General features: G+C 45.2%; 1 protein-coding gene across 6 annotated transcripts in view; it reads right to left on the bottom strand.

Annotated features, from left to right (window-relative positions):
- LOC138753986 (zinc finger MIZ domain-containing protein 1-like) overlaps positions 1-20,543 on the bottom strand; it is a 196,940-nt gene that overhangs the window by 43,322 nt on the left and 133,075 nt on the right. For 5 of the 6 annotated variants that reach the window (XM_069917661.1, XM_069917662.1, XM_069917665.1 and 2 more), the window contains 4 exons: positions 18,675-18,883; positions 11,925-12,123; positions 2,958-3,230; positions 1,684-1,866 (listed from right to left, as the gene is read on the bottom strand). In XM_069917661.1, coding sequence (XP_069773762.1) covers positions 1,684-1,866; positions 2,958-3,230; positions 11,925-12,123; positions 18,675-18,883 — 864 coding nt within the window. The remainder of the gene's footprint in view (positions 1-1,683; positions 1,867-2,957; positions 3,231-11,924; positions 12,124-18,674; positions 18,884-20,543) is intronic. The other variant, XM_069917664.1, reaches the window with a different exon arrangement.

Here is a 20,543-nt window from a genome sequence, read left to right as displayed (position 1 = left end):
CGACCATTATTAACTCTGCTCATATTGCAGAGATGATATGATCATTTTTCACGGGACATTTTATTTGTTAGAGCACTTTACAATGAAGCATGAGATCGCTGACTGGGATCAATGAAGATGAAGTTGCTGCTCTCTCTCTCTCTCTCTCTCTCTCTCTCTCTCTCTCTCTCTCATTCCATGGTAATAGTGTTTCAACTCTCCAAATATTTCAAGACAAATTTCAAAAAAGCAACACTCCATGCTATTTGAGTAAAAATGAAAATCACTGGAATTACACTGTGCCCAGCACAGTTTGGGATTTGGAGATGGAGAAGAGAGAGAAAAATGAACTCGTTTCAGTGGTGAACCAGTGTTGTAGGAAATGTTAAATTAATAATGATACCACGTTTATTGTGATGTGCACAAGTGCAATGGAAATTCTTACCTGCTGCAGCCAGATACAGTAAAATCCCCATTATCCAGAATTCAAACCGGCAGCCTCAAACAACCAGAAAAAAATAGCGGAAAATAAACAGGTAAAAAATCCGGAAGTTTAAAATTTGTGTGCCTTGCCTTTTGTTCGACAATCAAGCAACCAGAAAATTCACTTAACCAGCATCTACCAATCCTCATCAAGATACCAGGGATTTTACTGTACTTTATAAAATAAAACTATACATTAAATCACCATTTAGAAAAAGATAATAAATATTCACAGTTAAGAGAAAAGGCAACATTTCACTAATGCAGACAGGTCTTTTTGTACTGCTGGAGTAGTTTATGATTAGGACAATACAATTCAAGAGCCTGATACCTGTTGGGGGAAAAAGAGAGGCTGGATGTCAGGTTTCTGCACCTTCTTCCCGAAGATAGCAGCAAGAAGATGTTGGGGGTCCTTTATGACATGGCTGCCTTTTAGGACGCATCTTCCACGGAAGGACAGAGCTCAGGACGGACCTGCCTATGTTTACTAGTTCTGTATTCCTGGGCACTCAAATGATCAAACCAAGCCTTGATCCACACAACCCACAGTGCACCTGCAGAAGTTCGAAAGAGTGTTTGACAACATGACAAATCTCATCAGTATTGTTAGAAAGTAAAGGTGTTTGTCTGCCTTTTTGACAATGGCCTTGATGCGCTGGCTCCGGGAGAGGTCCTCCAATACATGGACTCACAGGAACCTGAAGGTTCCAACAACCCTCTCTACCCCCGTCCCATCAACTCAGGCAGGTGTGCGCCAGCAACCTGGGGCCAATCCAGCGCTGTCTGAAGTTTGGAGGCAGAAAGGAACGTAAGGAGCTTGTACGTTCTTCCTGCGTCTGCACGACTTTCCTCCAGATGCTACGGATTCCTCCCACCCTCCAGAAACATTCGGGGGTTGTAGGCTAATTAGGTTGTTTGGGCAGCATGGGCGTGTGTACCGGAAGGGCCTGTTACCCTGCTGCATGTCTAAATTAAATTGAGAACAAGATTGTTGTTCTGGCCATCCAGTATTGTGACAGCATTTACTGTTGCTCCACCACCATTTCTCACTATCCAATCTTCTCTTTGGATCCAGGTGGGGGGCAGGAACCAAGTCTGGCCTTGCAGCATTTTTATTTCAGATTTCCAGCACTTGATCCATCATTTTCTTCCAATTTTCAATAATTACTACACAAAATTAATCACTTTTTTTTGCTAAAACTAGGAATACAACTTTCTTACCTTATAATACTGCCCCATTGTTCCTGGGGGAACAGGGTACTGTCCTGCGCTTTGCTGGCCTGGCATCCTATGTGCTGGATAGTTGGGAGATGGAATGGACCGTTGGGGATTTGAAGGAGCATACTGACTGGGCTGACTAGGATACTGGCTGTTGGGACCATACTGCTGACTTGGATAGCTTTGCTAAAGGTACAGAAAAGAACCATATTAATAACTTTGCTTTGTTACTTGCTCATCAAAATAACTTCCATAAAAAATTTGCCGATCCCCCCCCCACCCACGTCCGAGTTCAGACCGACCAGTCGGACCATGAAATGTGCGTAAGTCAGACGCACATAACCCCGGGCTGACGCACTCTTAAACTGGAGCCGCGGCACTTCGTCCACGGCCCAGCCCAGACTGCCCGGTACTGGAAAGGCCTGTCGTCCGCCACCTCACCGGCCTGTGCTTGTCTCCCCACACCTCAAATGCTGGGTCCGCCACCATCTTCGTGTTCCAAGAAATGGAATGTATCCAGTGGCAGCGGAGTCCCAGCGCCTAGCAGCTTGAGAAATTGTGAAAGATAAATAGGTAAACAAAACGCGGAAGATTAAAAATGGCGCACCGCGCCATTAGTTCGCCAATCCACACAACCCGCAATCTTAAGCAAGTGGAAAAGTCACTTATCCAGCATCTACCAAGCCCCTTAGGTGCCGGATACTGTAGTATGTTTTGGTTATTTTAATCACAAAAAGTACAACTCCTTTTCTGGCATTTGTGGGGCTCCAAGGAGATTAATGTTAGAACAAGGATCCCAAAACATTTTAGACCATCGACTCCCAGGCATGGAATCCTGGCCCTGGATGTTGGGGGGGGGGGGGGTTGCTTCCAAAGGTACAAAGAACACACACATTTTTCTTCTATGTTCAGTCCATCCTCCTGCTCGCTCTCAACGTATTCTAAGGCATGGCGGTCATCCAGGTCAGCTCTCGAAGGTTGGCCACTCTTGCCATTGGCACGTGCCATGTTCGGTTGATCCGCCCTGCTTTCCACCGCAAAAGTTCAATTGACCCTCTCTCCAAAGGTGTTATCGACCGCCTGGCCTTTATCGATCCCTTGGATAGTGCCATCGACTCCAAGCAGTCAATATCATTTTGGAGCCCCCCCCCCCACCCCATGTTAGAATAATGCTACTGAAACTCTGGCAGAGTCTGAACAATAAGCCACCTTGGACCCATAAGCAGATATACCCCAGATCAATTCAGCAAAGGGAAAGAAGGGGCTGTCGAGCTTACCTCGCTGACATACGGCCTCTTTACGCCCTGCCCAGGCATCTGTTGTGCTGGTCGGGACGCTGCATATCCATGCTGTGGCATTCTCTGGCTTTGTCCACTGAACATGGGGTTGATGCCAGGGCCCCTCGAGTGGCTCAAAGACATGTGTGAGATACTCGATGGTCCCAATGCACCAGCCATTCCTCCAGTGGTCATTCCAGTGGACATCTGTGGTGAACCACGAGGCCCCGAGTGACTCATGTACTGGCTATTATAGGACTGGGCTGCATTTATCTGAAAAAAGAAAGCAGATAAAACATCAGTAAATTGTTAGCTGAATCCATGAATAACAAACAAGACAAATGGAAATGTCGGAACCTGGTAATGGGGAATGAGATACCATCACTGGCAGACTGAGACCACCTGCAAATTGGAGGATCAATGCCTCATCTTCCATCTGGGCACCCTCCGACCGGATGGCGTTAATATTAACTTCTCTGGCTTTCGTTAACCCCCATCACCTTTCTCCAGCTCTGCCTCTCTCCCTTTTCCCGGTCTCCTTTCACACAGACAAAATCAATTCTCACCACTTCCCTTATATCCAGTTAACCCCATTTGCTGGTCTGGACTCGTCCCCCTCAGCCAGCACTGTCTCTATCCTAAGATTGCCTGTTTTTACTCATTCTGCTTATTCCTCGAGGAAGGGCTCAGATCCGAAATGTCAGCAATATATCTTTGTCTCCTATGGATGCTGAAAGACCGGCCGAGTTCCTCCAGCATTTTAACTACAACCACAGCGTCTGCAGTCTTTCGCGGTTCACCCTACCATTACTGGGATGCAGTACTCAGAAAATCAGTTATCAGCAATAATTGTTACCCGTGACTTAATAGCCAGCACCCTGGAGCCTCCAGAAGGCAATAAAGAAAATACAATTTTAAAAAATGATACATGGATGTTTTGGAGAAACATTGATCTAAAGTGGCAGTTATCAACCCCTTTTACATAGAGATTCCACTAAATTGGCTTGTCAACGACCCGTGTGTTTTTTTTGGTTACTTTTATTTATGGCACGATGAACCGTATCAACAACAATATGTACAAATGTTCTTCATTAAATATACACAGACATTTTTTCCTTTTTTTCTCCCCCCACCCACCCTCCCCTTCCTTTCCACAAAATACAAGAAGACAACATCCACACAGGAAAAACAAAGAAAAGTCATGTCGTCTACTTTTACAAATTTGAGTCTAATCATGTTTATCTTGTTATCACTTTCGGAGATGGAGGTCCAAAGTCGGCATTTTCTGTCAAATGTCATATATGAAAGCTTAAAGCCAGGTCGGATCGGACCATTCGCACCAAACCAAGAAAACCTGTTTCAGTGTGACCTTTTACATAGGGACCCAGAATGATGCGGGACCTGCAGCGTTACAGTGCTAGTGACCTGGGAAGGCGGGTAAGCCTTTCCACACTGGAGCCGACGCGAAACGCCTTGACTCTGATACTACCTACCTTGGCGGGTAAGTACTGGGGTGAAAATGACCCCCAAGCCAATCCCGGTTTCGGCACATTCACACAGGTAAATGAAGCGGGGTTAAAAGGCATCTTTCAAGGGCAGCATAACTGGGCCTGATGTGAATCAAGAACACAGATCCATTTGGCACTCATTCTCGATGGTCGACGGGGCAGGTGGATTTTATCCCAAGACAATTTCAGTCCAGGCATCTTGGACTGAACATGGGGCAACAAAGATAAGTTCCCATCCACTCACCTCCCTCTTCCCCAGCTACTAAGAGGGCGAAGTCTGGCTGCCGTAACTTTGGGAGAAAATTAGTCAGAGTGGTGGCCATTTTATGAAAGCTGTTAGAGAGCCTAAATGTTATCTGCAGTGCTGTCAGACACATACGAAGCAAGTTAATCAAGTGAACTGCTGACGAGAGAGTTGGAACACATGCACTGAATGCCTATCAGAATAAGCAGACCAGAATGCGAGTTCTTAGGGTTAGGGCACATATGACCTCTTGCCTGTGGGCCTGTGCTCCTCCCCCGACCCTTCTTTCCTCCTCCCCCCCAACCTTTTTAAATAAGGCACCTGCCCACTTTTTGTTCATACCCTGACAAAGGGCCCAGGATGATGCATGACCTGCCGAGTTTCTCCTGCACTTTTGTGCATTAAACTGAAACCCTGATTTGATATCAGCAAAATCCAGATGCCTACCGAGAACGGTGTGGTCCAGTTGCCTACCGAGAACGGTGTGGTGCAGATGCCTACCGAGAACGGTGTGGTCTAGATGCCTACCGAGAACGGTGTGGTCCAGCTGCCTACCGAGAACGGTGTGGTCCAGATGCCTACCGAGAACGGTGTGGTCCAGATGCCTACCGAGAACGGTGTGGTCCAGATGCCTACCGAGAACGGTGTGGTCCAGATGCCTACCGAGAACGGTGTGGTAGGATACCGTAGGACAGTTTGTGCCCACAGACATGAAGGTAACGTGTTCGGTTTTCTCTGAACCAAGAATGATAAGAGCACATCCAGCTGCTGGAGAGAAGGATGGGCTTTCAAATCTTCCCAGAGTGTTCAAGGGCTCATTCTCCAACACGAATTCTGGTCAGAAGCAAGTGGTAGCTTTAATAAAGACACAGTCTCTAAAATCTGCTATACCAGCCACCAGCAAAGAGGAAGGGCCACATTGCTGGCGACTAAAGACAATTACTCTGGACATGTGTTTAACTCCTGTCCACTGGAGCTGGAGGCCCTCAGTGTCGGCTGCCCACTGCTGGACAAGATCATGGCAGGCATTAAGCAAAGGCAGTGATACGTTTCGATCAGTCTCATCAGAGGAGGTTCACTAGGTAGATTCCAGAGATGAGGGGAAATTGAGTCGTCTAGGAACGTACGCTGGAATTTAGAAGAATGAGAGGGGAATCTTATAGAAACGTACAAAATTATGACAATTAAGGTTGTAAATTGTTCCCATTGCTGGGGGAAGACGAGAACCAGGGGATGTGGCTCAAGGCAGGGTAGTAGATTTAAGATGGAGATGAGGAGGAGCTGCTTTCCCCAAGGATGGTGAACCTATGGAATTCACTGCGTATGAAAGTAGTGGAGGCGACCTCAGTAAATATATTTAAGACAAGGTAGGGGAATTAAGAGACATGGGGGAAAAGGCAGGAAGGTGGAGGTGAACCTATCAATCAGATCAGCCGTGATGTCAATGAATGGCGGAGTGGGCTCAACGGACCAATACTCGAGTTCTTGTTCTGTCTCCTGCTCTCATTACCATAAATATTTGTGTAAAATGAGTTTCATGTGTAATGTGACCCCCCCCCACCCATTTTTGAGGGGAGAAACATTTTACCTCTGTGTATAATACAACTCCCTTCCGATTTGTGCTGTCTCTCTCTTCCCCCTCACCCACCCGATTCATGCTGGCACCTCTCTCCCCCTTGCCCACGTTGCGCTGGCATCTCTCTTCCCCCTCGCCCTCCCGATTCGCGCTGGCGTCTCTCTCCCCCTCTCGATTCGTGCTGCCGTCTCTCTCCCCCTTCGCCCGCTGGTGCCTCACTCCCCCCTTGCCTGCCTGATTCGCGCTGGTGTCTCCCCACTCGCCCACCCGATTAGTGCTGGCGCCTCGCTCCCCCTCGCCCGCATCGCGCCGGCATTTCTCTCCCCCCTCGCCCGGCCGATTCGCGCTATTGTCTCCCCCTTGCCCACCTGAGTCGCGCTGGCGTCTCTCTCCCCCCACACCCCCCAACTGAACTTGAACTTCAGTCCAAAATTTTTGCATTATACGATTTTATGGTATTTATGTTCTTAATCAAGAGTCAGGGCAAGAGCTCGAGTATTGGGAAGACTGGAAGCTTCTCCAAGATGCAGCATATCGATGATTTTGCATATGCGTTGCTTTGTATGTAAAGTCTGTTGACAAGATTTGAAAGCAACTCCCCTCCCCGTGTATACAAATGAAAGTGGAACAAAAGGCGGGGGAAGGCCACGGGCCTGGTTTTCCAAGAGAGCTTCAAATACCTTTTTTTAGCAGCAGCCTGCCCTGCCACCTACAGTTCAGCCACCATGCCAAGTCAAAGGGTGACCACTGGCCAGAGACTGGCGGCTCTGCCGATTACTCTCGTACATATCAGCACACCATACAAAGTCCATGTTGGTACACAGGACATGTGGGAACACATCTTCTGTAATGCTGAAGCAATCCTTTCTCTGCACAGATCCAAGGATGTTGTGCGACCGGCACATTTGTGTGTTAACTTGGGTAAACATATTCCTGATGAATGCCCCATGCCAGAAATTCACTCAGCGCCGACCAGCACGTTTATGTATTGCATTTGAAACAGTTCTCACCCTCCTGCGGGACCAGCCCTTGCCACCAGCTGCAATTTGAACAGACGGCCAGCAGGAGGAGGAAGAGCAGGTAGGAATCTAAATAGGCCCCATGACATCCAGAAGTGACTCCAGTACAGCAAACCCAACGATCATGAACAGTTCCAGGCCTCAACTTCCTTCCACTCATCACATCATTATTCAGCTGCAATGCTGAAATAAAAGCCACCGTAAAATATTCCAAATTATAAACTGGTTATGCCAACTTCAAAACAATTATCACGCATATCTTGATTTAGAGCAAGCTCTCTTGACCACTCATGAGGAGGTTGGATTTCGATTATGGTTCAGAAATAAGTAGGGGAGTAACTCTGGCTAATATTAATCCATCCGAAGGCCACACACGAGGAACAATTTTGGTCATTCACCGTTCACTGTTTCTGAATGGGTTTGGCGGTCAGCGCCATGCCTTTACAGCACCAGTGATCGGGACTAGGGTTCAAATCCCGTGCTATCTGTAAGGACGTTCTCCCCGTGTCTGTGTGGGTTTTCCCGGGGGCTCCGGTTTCCTCCCGCTGTTCAAAACGTATTGGGCGTGTAGGTTAATTGGGCAGCATGGGCTCGTGGGCTGAAATGGCTTGTTACCCTGCCGCATGTCTAAATTTTAAAAATTTATTATCCGATAAAAGATAATTGTGTACAAATTTCTTATTATCATTCATTTTATAAAAGTTTTAAATAAAACTAATGTCCCACCTAGAATTTACAATACTGTGTAAAGTATCTGTCCTGCTGCACGAGGCTGTGCTACCAATATAGAGCTATATTTACGCCCTCACATCTGGTCTGTTGTCATTATGCAGTAAAATGACTCGGGAGTCAGAGTGCAGGTATGACTCTGTCTGATCGTAAGACGCTACGATGAAGAATGTTAAAATGTGCCTGGTAAATAGATATTATTTAAAATAATCTTTCAGTAGAAGAATCTGATTTCTTCTAAAATAAAGTAAATTTAATGAATTTTATTCAAGGCATGAGCAGCTGCATCTTCAAAGATCAGGACCAAAGGTATCCACAGTTCTGTTGCCATAGCAGATTCTACTCAATGAAACAATGAAGATGTCCAATTAATGGGCTTCCACCACCCAAATATTCTAAAGGGTAATTATACCGAAGGTATCTGGTATACTGGGCTTCAATCGTCGGGAAACTGAGTTCCAGAGTCGTGAGGTAATATTGCAGCCCTACAAATCTCTGGTGAGACCACGCTTCGAATATTATGTTCAGTTCTGGTCATTTCATTACGGGAGAGATAGAAACATAGAAAAATAGGTGCAGGAGTGGGCCATTTGGCCCTTAAAGCCTACACCACCATTAAATATGATCATGGCTGATCAGGACCTTGTTCCTGCCTTCTCCCCATACCCCTTTATCCCCTAAGCCACAAGGGCCAAATCTAACCTACTCTTAAACATTGACAAGAAACTGGCCTGTGGCAAAGAATTCCACAGATCCACCACCCTCTAAGAGAAGAAATTTTTCCTCATCTCAGTCCTAAAAAAACCTCCCTTATCCTTAAACTGTGACCCCTGGTTCTAGTTTTTCCCAGCATTGGAAACAACCTTCCTGCATCTAGTCTGTTTAACCCTTTAAGAATTTTATATGTTTCTATAAGATTCCCCTCAATCTTCTAAATTCCAGAGAATACAAGCCTAGTTTATCCAACCATATGCAAGTCCTTCCATCCCTGGTATCAGTCTAGTGAAACTTTTCTGCACCCCCTCCATGGCGAGGAAGTCCTTCCTTAGATAAGGAGACCAAAACTGGACGCAGTACTCCAGATGTGGTCTCACCAAGGCCCTGTACAGCTGTAGCCATGGAGAGGGTGAAGATGAGGCAAGGTTAACAGAGCTTGGGCTTTTCCGTTTGGATTGATGAGAGGTGACTTAATAGGAGGTCTACAGGATTGTGAGAGGCATAGATAGGGTGGACAAGCAAAGCTTTTTACCAAGGGCAGGAGTAGCAAACACCAGAGGACAACTGTACAAACTGAAGGGAGGGAGGTTTACGGGAGACATCCAGGGTAAGTTTTTTTTTTACACAGCAAGTTGTGGGTGCCTGGAATGCATTGCCAAGGATAGTGGTGGAGGCTGGAACAATAGGAGCGTTTATGACTCTTAGACAGGCACATGGATGAAAGAAAAATAGAGGGTTATGGAGTAGGGAGGGATAATATATTTTTTAAAAGGTGTAATAGGTCAGCGCAACATTGTGGGCCAAAGTGCCTGCCTGCTGTAAGTGCACATACGAATGGGGAGTGAGGACAGGGTGACGGCGCTCTCCGTAAACAAGGAGTAGCTGACAGATCTTTGGGATAAATCACCTGGCACAAAACTATTTCAGCGCCAGCGACCTGGGTTCAAATCCACCACTGTCTGTGAGGAGTTTGGACGCTCTCCCTGTGTCTGCGTGGGTGCTCCGGTCTCCCCCACATTTCAAAGACATATGGGGTTCGTAGGTTAATTGGTCACGTGGGTATATTTGGGCAGTGCAGGCTTATGGGCCAGAAGGGCCTGTTACCCTGCTGAGCCTTTAAAATTCCCAAAGGATCACGATCACAATCCCAAGTAAAAGAAAATTCTCTGCCTTTCAGTCCTGATCAGCCGATCTCTGATCTAGAGCCCAGAGCCGGGATTCTAGATTCTCTGCTTTGGATAGCGTGAGCATCTCTATACCATAAATCCCTCTCAGAACTGTATGCCTTTCAGCAAAATCATCCCTTCAAATCTTCAGCGAGAACACATCCATACAATTGAACATTTCCTCATTGGACAAACCTTGGATCCCAGTAATCCATGGAATGAATTGTGACTCCATTCTGATCTTCCTAATGATACAGACAATTCAGGAAACCACCACTTCCTGTCTGTGTCAGAACTGGCCAGTTCTGAAGTAGGGTCTTCCACCTGCAATGCTGTACCAGAACTTCCTCTCTCCACAAAAACTGCTCAATCTACTAAGTATTTCTAGTATTCCCTATTGCTTCAGTTTTCCAGCAATTGTTCTATCTCACTATTCCAACCTGTCATTTTGTTCTCTCTCTCTCTCTTTCTCTCTCTTCTCTCATTCATCCGTTATCTAGAACAGGGGTGGCCAAACAGCAGGCCCCAAGCTAATTGTGACCAGTTGCCCATTTTTTAAGAGGCCCAGGGTAAATTTTAAAAATAAAATGGAATATGGACCATTAGCACATAGCCCTCTAACAATAAACAGCACTGTATGTACATTGCACTTCTTCATTTCGCCACTACATATCGCTGCCATTTTGAACAACTACTAGACTGATCGTTGAAATGTTACTCATTGATGAAAACGCTTGCACCAGTTTAAAAAAGAGTTTACCTCGGTTGATTAAACATGGTGAATTCGAAAAGACGGAAAATAGCAAAGGAGCGCTGAAAATTTCAGACACAGTGAGAAAATGAATACTTTTTCCAAGAAATCAAGTAGTGTGTCTGATTGATTTGGAAAGAATCTGTTAACTTTAATAGCCCATCTTCAGATTTACACATTACATCATAATCATTAAGGTGGATACTTGGGCTGTGAACTGTATTCACTGAGAGTTGGGGAGGAATGTTGGAGACAGCCTTGATTTTTTTGTCTCCTATTCTATTTTGCAGCCAGCTTTTTAATTTTGTATTGCTTTTTGAATAAGAGTTTTGTAGAGTTTCATTGTATTCATTTAAATTAAAGAGCAGCAGATACAAAGATGCCTACAGTAATATGTCAGTACATCCATAAATTACTTTAATGTCAATAGTTACACTGTTCAGTAGTGTCTTAACAGTTATTTTGAATGAAAATACATTTTTGATGGAACAGGGTTTCTGGTCCAAAAACACTTTTCTTTCTTGCAGTGTAACTGGTTGAAAACTGCCAGGCTTAATATTGTTTGTCCCGTGTCCCATGGTAGGGGATCCTCGGATAAAAGGGCATCAATTAAAAACAGAGATGCTGAAAAATTTCTTTAGGGCTCTGAGTCTGTGGAACCTGTTGCCACAGACGTCTGTTGAAGCGAGGTCATTGAGTGCGTTTAAGGCAGAGATCGACAGGTATTTGATTAGTCAGAGCATCAAGGCTTATGGGAAGAAAGTTGGGGAGTGGGGCTGAGTTGGGCGATGGATCAGCTCATGATTAGAATGGTGGAGCGGGCTCGATGGGCAAATGGGCCGACTTCTGCTCCTAGACTTTGTGACTCCTTATATTTTAAGTTTGGCCACCCATTATCTAGAAGGTTAGGCAGAGGACCCCTTCCATCTCGTGCACTGCATCTTTTAGCTGCCCCCATCAGGGAAGAGATACAGGAGGATCAGAGTCAGTGCCGCCAGGATGAGGAACAGCTTCTTCCCTCGGGCAGCGAGAACGCTGAACGACCAAAGGAACTGCTCACACTCACCGCCCGAGATTCTCATGTTCATGAAACAATATTTATTTATTTGTATATGTGAATACTTGTCCTGCATATGTATGGTTTGTCTGTACATGTGTTATGTCTGGTTGTGCGAAAACCGGAGAACGCTGTTTCGTCGCGTTGTACTTCTGTAAAAAGATGACAGTAAACTTTACGTGATTATGTCCAGGCCTTACCGGTCCATACTGGCTCATCTCCTGGTTCTGCTTCTCCTGCAGGGCAGCTACGGTGGCGGTGGCAGTGGCAGTGGCGGTGGCTGCGGCCGCGGCCACAGCGGCAGCGGCCGCAGCCGCGGCTGGCTGGGTGAAGTGCGTGGGTGGCCTGGAATGTGAAGGGATTCCCATTCCACCAGAGCCATTTGGGCCACCAGGGTAACTAAAAGGAAAGAAAAAGTGAGTATTAATGGAAAGAGTGGATCAGAAACTTGGGACCCTTGGAGAGAAAGCTTCCTTCGACGTGGGGAGAGGTAAAGTTACTTCGTATTCATTACAAAGTTTCCGATACAAGACAGCATCTTGGCTGAACTTCCCAAAAGGTCAATAAAAATGTAGTTCAGACTAATCTGTCTATTATATCTGTACTATTTTCTAAGCTGACTTAATTCCCATCTACTGGTTCTTTTACATTATTTTATCCAAGAGAACTTACAAGAGTAAATTTGAGTAAGGAGAATTTGTACAAGGCTGGGGGGTGGAAAGTCTTATGCAGTCACCACAAACCCAACCCTGTTACACCTTAAATCAGAAGGCATGAAATGGCCGGAGGGAAAACTCTAGGTGACAGACATTAAATACGACAGGTACCCACGCAGAGCGCATTAACAGCATTTCTTGAATGTAACCTAAGGTGCACGAATTTCCTGAGCATTCTGGAAGTTGCAGTGAAAGCAGGGCAAAGTCACAGTGGCACGAATTAGGGACTGAGACTCATCTTGTAGAAGACTTTCTTCGCAGAGCCATGCAGTGGACTTGAATAAATTTTACAAGGATTGGATTTAAGTACCAGATCTTTGCTGTTAGTTTGTAAATTTAGTCTGCAATCTTCAGGATACTCTGCAGGACTCCACAGCCACATTGCTATGTGCTACATTACAGTGTGAACCACAGGGTGACGATGACCCCTAACCATAGAAACTCTTATATGACAGAAAACATATACAGGTGCTTTATATACTTGTAACAACACGGGGTGGGGAGGGGGAAATTAGCAGTCATCCAAGCACATCAGACACGGTTCTTCCTCAGGGGTTTGCGGAGGTTTGGTATGACATCAGAAATCCTGGCAAGTTTCCACTGAGGCGTGATGGAAACGTGCTGACCGAATGTAAAGCCCTGCAAAAGGTAGCGGACGCAGCCCAGGACATCGCAGGCAAAAACCCCTCCCCACCATCAATTATACCTATGGGGAACACTGCCGTCGGAGGGCTGCAAGGACCTGCACCATCCTGCATGTACTCTGTTTTCGGTGCTACAATCAGGAACGGGGTATCGGTGCACCAGGACTTGCACCACCAAGTTCAGGAACAGCTGCTAACCCTCCACCATCAGGTTCCTCAACGATAAACTGAATCAGGGAATCATTTAAGGACTTGTACTTTTGCACTTCATTGATTTTTTTTCTTTCTGTATTCTAGTTTGTTTGCATTTCTTTATTTGTTTACGTGTGTGTATTGAGTACAGCTTTTTTCTGCCCTACCAATAAATGGTAATTCTGCCTCGCCTGCAAGAAAAAGAATCTTAAGATTGTATGTGAAGTCATGTTGTACTCTGACAATAAATCTGAATCTGATATGCTTCTATGTCATCTGAATACCAATGTCTGGTAGTAGCTATTATACAAACAAGATATCCAGTCTGCCAAATTACACTTCTAAGAGAACAATGCCCCTCATCTCAGGATCCCTCCCAAGGCATTTGCAGAATTTCATGGCCAGTCATTCAGAGAATGAGCAAATCTCAGATCTGCTGCTCTTACTGACTTCGCAACAGCGTAGGAGGTCACCCACGGCAATTAACATCACCCAGTTCTTCCACTCCCATCAACATACACAAAAATATCCTGCCAACGCAGGAGTCTGTGCGAAATTTGCAGGCACCTGCTGCAAATGTTATTTTTTTCACTTGCGACTTCCCTCCCCCTTCACGCCTCCAACTGCGGACAGCTGCAGAGCAACCCTTAAAATGCGGCTGATCAATCTCAGCACAAAGAGCTAATAATCCAACTAATATTTGAATTGAGCAAGGTGTAGGCATGTTGTGGATGGACTTTAATGCAGATTGGTGGTTGACCGTTGTGCAGGGCAACACCCGTCGGAGGGGATGGATGCCCACAGCTTCCAGTGTATAGAAATGGTTGAAATTGAACCAGTGGCTCAAGGTTGGTAGGGCATTAGAAAATTGGGAGGGTTTGAGGACTTGGTCCTTGGCAAGAGGGCGTCAGAGGAGAGATGGGAGGGTGGTTCGATTCTGTATTGGAACTAGTGGAGTTGGACGACAAAAGGGACTTGACTTGTAGATGACCAAGTCAATACTGGGTCACTAAAACATTATTGGCCTTGGCACAATCGATAATGATAACGTGCACTAATTTTGTCCACAATGCTACAACTGAGGCAGAAATCATTGAACACACAGGGGCGAATCAACCTTGGAAGTAAATGCAGCAGGTCAAAGATAAAGATACATCACCAACATTTCAGGTTTGAGCCCTCAATCAAGGTATGGACAAAATGTGGGCAGATGTGCTTTGTCCATACCTTGATGAAGGTCTCAAGGCTAAAACATCTTTATTGTTACTTATATAAAGTACATCATTTGACCAGCTGAGTTTCTCTAGCATTTTCCTTTTACTTTAACCACATTGACTTTTGTGTTTTACCTCTTTCAACCTTGGCAGTGCCTGGTTGAATCTTTGGATTGACATAAAATCTCATTTCAGAACAGGCAATGTCCATTTTCAACCACACTACAACTGGGATAAAAGTACTACACCACTGACCTTGAAGGTGGCTTGAGCTCACAAACAGAACTACTGTTGGCCAGTGAATGGTAACTATCTTTGGAGGCAGTGACAACATTCTGGGCCATAGAGTTTCAAGATTAGAAACAGGAATCGAGGAGCCAAATTAGGCTTTAATAGGAACTATTTGCATTACTCAAATCAAATGTGAAGACAAGTAGGGGAGAGAGGTTTGGAGTAATTCAAAACTGCATTTTCTATCATTAATTCACAGAAATGTCTTTCTCTATCCAGTTGCCATATGTACAGGTAAACCCTGCTTTACCAATATTTGAATTACAAAAATTAGCTTATACGAAGAAACCCGTGTTCGCTTTTACGAAGAAATTATAATGGATTTTCGCCTTTTTTTTTAAACCAATAGTAGTCAATGGGCCTTCACTTTACAAATTTTCAGTTAACGAAGTTTCTCAGGAACGCTCTACCTTCCTAAAGTGGGGTATACCTCTATAATCGAACTGCAATATTCACAAATTCTTGTGTGTCAACATCTCCGAGGATCTGTCCTGGAGCCTCCACGTCGTTGCGATCGCAAAGGCTCGCCAGCGGCTATACTCTGTGAGGTGTCTTGAGGCGGTTCAATAGGTCACCGAAGGCTCTCGCAAACTTCTACAGGTGGACCGCGGAGACCATTCTGGCCAGTTGCATCACTGCCTGGGATGGAGGCGCCAACTTTCAGGACGAGAATAAACTCCAGAGGGTTGTTAACTCGACCTGCGACATCACAGGCACCAGACTTCACTCCATCGAGGACATCGACAGGAGGTGGTGTCTTAAAAAAGCAGCCTCTCTCCTCAAAGATCCCCCACCACCCAGACCACTCTGCTACCATCAGGGTGGGGGGGGGGGGGGAACAAAGGTGCAGGAGCCTGAAGACGAGCACCCAGCGGCACAAGGACAGCTTCTTCCCTTCCGCAATCAGATTCCTGAATGATCAATGAACCACAGACAGGGCCTGACTTTTCATGCTCTGTTATAGTTATTTTTTACAGTTATGTGACGCTGCTGCTAAACACCGAATTTCATGACTTGTTCACAATATATTAATAGTTGGCCCTACTACCATTTCCATCACTTAATCGTATTTTTTGAACATTTGCAGTATAAAGAACATCTGAAATAATGTCCACTTCTTCCTCTCCTTTGGTAATTCATTACATCGGCTCGTACAGTCCCCAGTACAGAACGTTAGGAATTAATAGAACCTTCATTACCACTACAATCTTCTCACTGAAGAAATACAAATCTAACAGTGTATTTACCACAAGAAACTAGTAACTAATGCAGCAAATAGAACAACTCAAATGAACAGTTTCTACATGTAGTGACTGAACAAATTAGAGCCCATGTTTACATACTCCATAAAATTCAGAAAGTGAAAGTTCTTGTTGTTTAAAAGAAAATTGCAATGCCAGTCAACCTATCAGCACTGAGGAAGGGAACACAAATACAGGTACAAAAAACAGTTTTATTCAGGAGCTTGGTTAAAAGTATTATTTCACATGGTACAGATTTTTGTGATCAGCTTTGCTGCCTGATCCTTTTAATAACGAATACAGTTTGAACTACAGCAAATGATGTACGACGTGGATCCTGCAGTTCTTCCGTTTCAGAGCGAGTCAATATTAGACAATACTGCAACGAGGACTTGTTCAGTAATTCCATGAGAATCCTCTTGGAGTCTTCCAATGAGATGCATGGGAAGAGTACGCAATCGTCTTTTACTACCAAATCTGTTCTGATAACCCGAGACCTGCATATTTTACAACGCAAGATTTGTAAAGTCCGAGATTTTCGTTCCAGAGTCCTCTGAGTATCTGACATTGAACGTGTGCTTTTACTGCAATCACAGCGTCTAAAGACTTTAGTGTTTCACTCAGGTTTATTACCATCGGACTGTACATCTACAACCAGACGAAACAGCATTTCCCAGGTGCAACAATTTTGTCCGTTTGAAAACGTTTCTGTGATCGAACGTTACTTTGCAGATGTATTTTTTGAATCAAGGGAAATAAGACAGTCAGTGGGGTGGGCTTCCCTCATACAAGACACACACCCTTTCTTTGGAAGAGTTAACCATGTTAAATTATAAATCTATGCACAATATTATCCAAATACTTCCATCACACTGCCAAGCATTTGGTCAGAAAGCAAAGCACAATAGCAGAGAGCGGCAGTTTCGCACTGACATGTTGCTTTGCACTTTCCCCACACTGATCATTTAGCCAGCGTCGAGGTGCACTGCCATGGGTCAATGAGAGTAGCACACGACGAAATCCCAGTGACTCCACGCTTTCACTAGAAAGTCAAACTGCTTTTTCTCCTGGCCCCACAGCTCCTGTCATTCTCTCACTGTCTCAAGGAGGCTGCACTGCTTTCCTTCTTTCCACTTTTGGTCAGGATTCCAGTTCTTGGGTTATATTTTTAAATACATGGATATTAGTTACAGCTTGTGCACTCTTTTTTAAAAATATATTTAAAGATGTAGCAGGGTAACAGGCCCTTCCAGCCCATGAGACCACATCTCCCCATGCGATCAATTACGCTGTATGTTTTTTTTGGGGGGGGGGGGGAGGAGAAAACCGGAGCACACAGAGGAAATCCTCACAAACACGGGAAGAAACATACAGAGAGTGCTGTACTAACCATGTCGCCCAAAAGAGTGACTGTACTGGTTCCTGCCTTCTCCCCAGAGCCCCTCAAATCACTTCAAATGTTTATCCAGCCTCACTTTTGAACTCTGCAATCGATTCTGAGGGGCTCAATCCCAGAATGTTGGTGACATCTCTTCATCTCTGCTGCATAATACACTGCTTAACCTCGTCAGTTTCTCCTGCACTGGGTTTTTACTTCTCCATTTCCCTGACAATGGCCTCCAACCCCCAACCCATTCACCTACATTCTATGCATTCTGGCTCCTGGCCCCTCCACCAACAGAAGCAGCTTCTCTCTATTCCCTTTGTCCACAAACACAATGTCGCTCATTAACCTCCTCCATTCTACAGAGGACAGCCCTAACTTCCCCAGACTTGATACAACTGAAGCCCCTCACCTTGACGACATTTTAGTAAATCCCTTCTGCTGCTTTTAAAAGCCTTTATACTTCCCCCCTTAAAATCTGGCACCCTGAATTGGAATTAAATATCCATTTTCAGTCAAGTACATTCACAGCCAAAGTTTCCACTCAATTTTCATATAGTGTTTTTACAGACCTACCTCATTTTTATACAGACTGAAATTTGAACGTCATCCCATCATTGCTAAGATTATATAGACCAACAAGCAGACTGGGGCTGCCCACATATTGGAGGAACAACACCTCATCTTCCATCTGGGAGCCTTCCAGCTGGATGGCTTTAATATCAACTTCTCTGGTTTGTTTGCGTTCCCTCCCCCCCCCACCCCCAACCACCACCAACCCATCTATCCCCATATCTCCCTCTCTCTCTTTCCCTGCCTTCACAGAGACGACCACCCCCCCCCCCCCCCCGCATTTGTTCCTCTCTCCTGTGTCCTCTCCATATCCTTTTTTTGTTGGTCTGTACGCCTCCCCCTGGCCTTTTCTTCCCAGCCTTTTAATTTAGGTGCCTGCCTATACCTTGAAGAAGGGCTCAGGCTGGAAATGTCGGTAATATATCTTTACCTCCTATGGATGCCGTGAGACCTACAATCGCAGTATCTGCAGACTTTCATGGTTCACCACATTATTCCAAGTCTCCACTATTTATCTCACATGAACAGCAGACCCATCCTTATGGTATATTGGCACGAAACTTCAAGTGGCTTGAATGCGGTATCATTGCTAAATATCAAACAGCCCTGACACTGCCTGGTAGAAACCCTTCATAATTCAGAACCCTCAAATCATTGCTCAAACATCGGTGTTTTTGTTTTGTTGCTTTGGTTACCTTCCTCCGATTCCCGCTCCTCCAGGATAGTTAGGCCGTCCAAACACATTTTGTTGCATGTATCCCTTGCTTGAACCTGTTTCTGTGGCTGGGAACGGCTGCTGTCCCATGAACTGTGGAGAGCTCATTCCTGGACCATTCCCAGGTATCCCAGATGTCATGTGATTCCCATTGGAGTTACCCCCGGGAGCCATAGGGTTTCCTAGGACCTGTGAAAGGGGCACGAGAGGGGGAGAGATTTAAAACAAGAGAAGTGGCAACTTTTTTGTTCGAGCTTTCAAAATAGTACACCTCAGTACAGAAGCACCTTCCGAGGATTCCTGTTTTAGCCAAGCATATACTGACCCAATTTTCTCCGTTGCCCCTGCTGTTGTGGTTGCTTCATAACCTGTCACTGGCTGGTTTTCTGAGGCTTTCTAGGTGCTATCTGACCAATGAAAAGGAGAATCCAAAGAACAGGTGTGTTTTAAATGGAAGCTTAAAATAAAATCTCATCCTTATGCAAGGCCACTGAATGGATGCCCACTGGCAAAGATGGGAAATGGACAAAAGGAAATATTTAACTCAAAGTATCTGAAGCACTAATTGATAGAACTCGCTACTGTACCAAAGTGTACAATTCTGAAAACCAACAAAAAGGTTGTATTCATATTGCTCTCTCAGGTGGAAGTAAAATTTCCAGGACACGAATTCTGGGAACTATTCTGAGAAATAGTTATTCTTCAGCCTAAAAACTGCCTAGTCAGTATCACTCTTCCAGTTGTGGGAATTGCTGCACCCGCAAACTCACGCAGACTGCCACAGTTCCCACCACATGACTTACAACTGCTCAAAAACATTTTGAGGTGAAGGGAAAGCCAACTTCCTTTAGCAGCTCGGACTGAAGCAGCAGAAGCCATTTTTCCGAATCAACATAGCCTTTTCTTGAAGTGCGGAGGGAGGTGCATGTGGAGAGGGAGAGAGAGAGAGAGAGAGAGAGATGTGCAAGGATGCGCAGAGCAAGGCGTGTACGTGGAGGGAGGTGAGCACGGGTGTGCGCACAAAATAAGATGTGAAAGACAAAAAGGAAGACATTCTAACTGACCACATTCAATAGATCAATCACAACCCATTTCCCAAACGAACAAATGGTTTGTCTGAGCAAAAATCAAGTGGATACCACAAAATCCTCGGCAAGGTTTGGTCTATGGGTGCACTCTTCCTCCTTTGACCATAAGTTCGACATCCTGCCAACGACTCTGTGTCAGACATGCCTCCTCACCTAACCCAGGACTCATGACCCACCAAGGGGAGAGGGAAATGTTGGCTGGTCAAAAAATCTCAGATCACAACAATTAAACACTTCCATTCACCATTCTCCAAGTGGCTGTTGTTGGCCCAATATAGGTTTGCATTGATTAAGGATTGTGGGGATAAATATCTTCATTAACAAAGACAGTGCAATCAGGCAGAACATGAAATTCTTCATATCTGGAAGGAATTAAGTATAATGCTGGCCAGATTTAAGCACCCTAAAGCCTGATCTGCCCTTCAGATCTGATCTTCATCTTCCTCCCCTCGTCCCCAAGATTCTCAATTCCACTAAGGTCTATCATAGCCTCCAATATTAACGGCACGGCATCTACAGCTTTCTGGGGTACAGAATCTCAAAGATTCACATACCTTTCAGAGAAGAAACTGCTTTGCATTTCAACCTTGAATGACCCTTAATCCTGAGATGAGGCCTCCTCGGATTTCGGCATGCATGTACCGGGGAAATATCAGGCTTCATCTTTTCTCATTTGATCCTCCTTTCCAACCTGGAATCAGTATTCAGCGTTGCTTTCAAGGTGAACGCAAGAGCGCATCCAATGGGCTTAGGTGATGTAG

This window comes from Narcine bancroftii, chromosome 2 (assembly GCF_036971445.1).
Source record: "Narcine bancroftii isolate sNarBan1 chromosome 2, sNarBan1.hap1, whole genome shotgun sequence".
NCBI lineage: Eukaryota > Metazoa > Chordata > Chondrichthyes > Torpediniformes > Narcinidae > Narcine > Narcine bancroftii.
The sequence above is the reverse complement of the archived record's forward strand: the minus strand, read 5'-3'. Positions and strand labels throughout refer to the sequence as shown.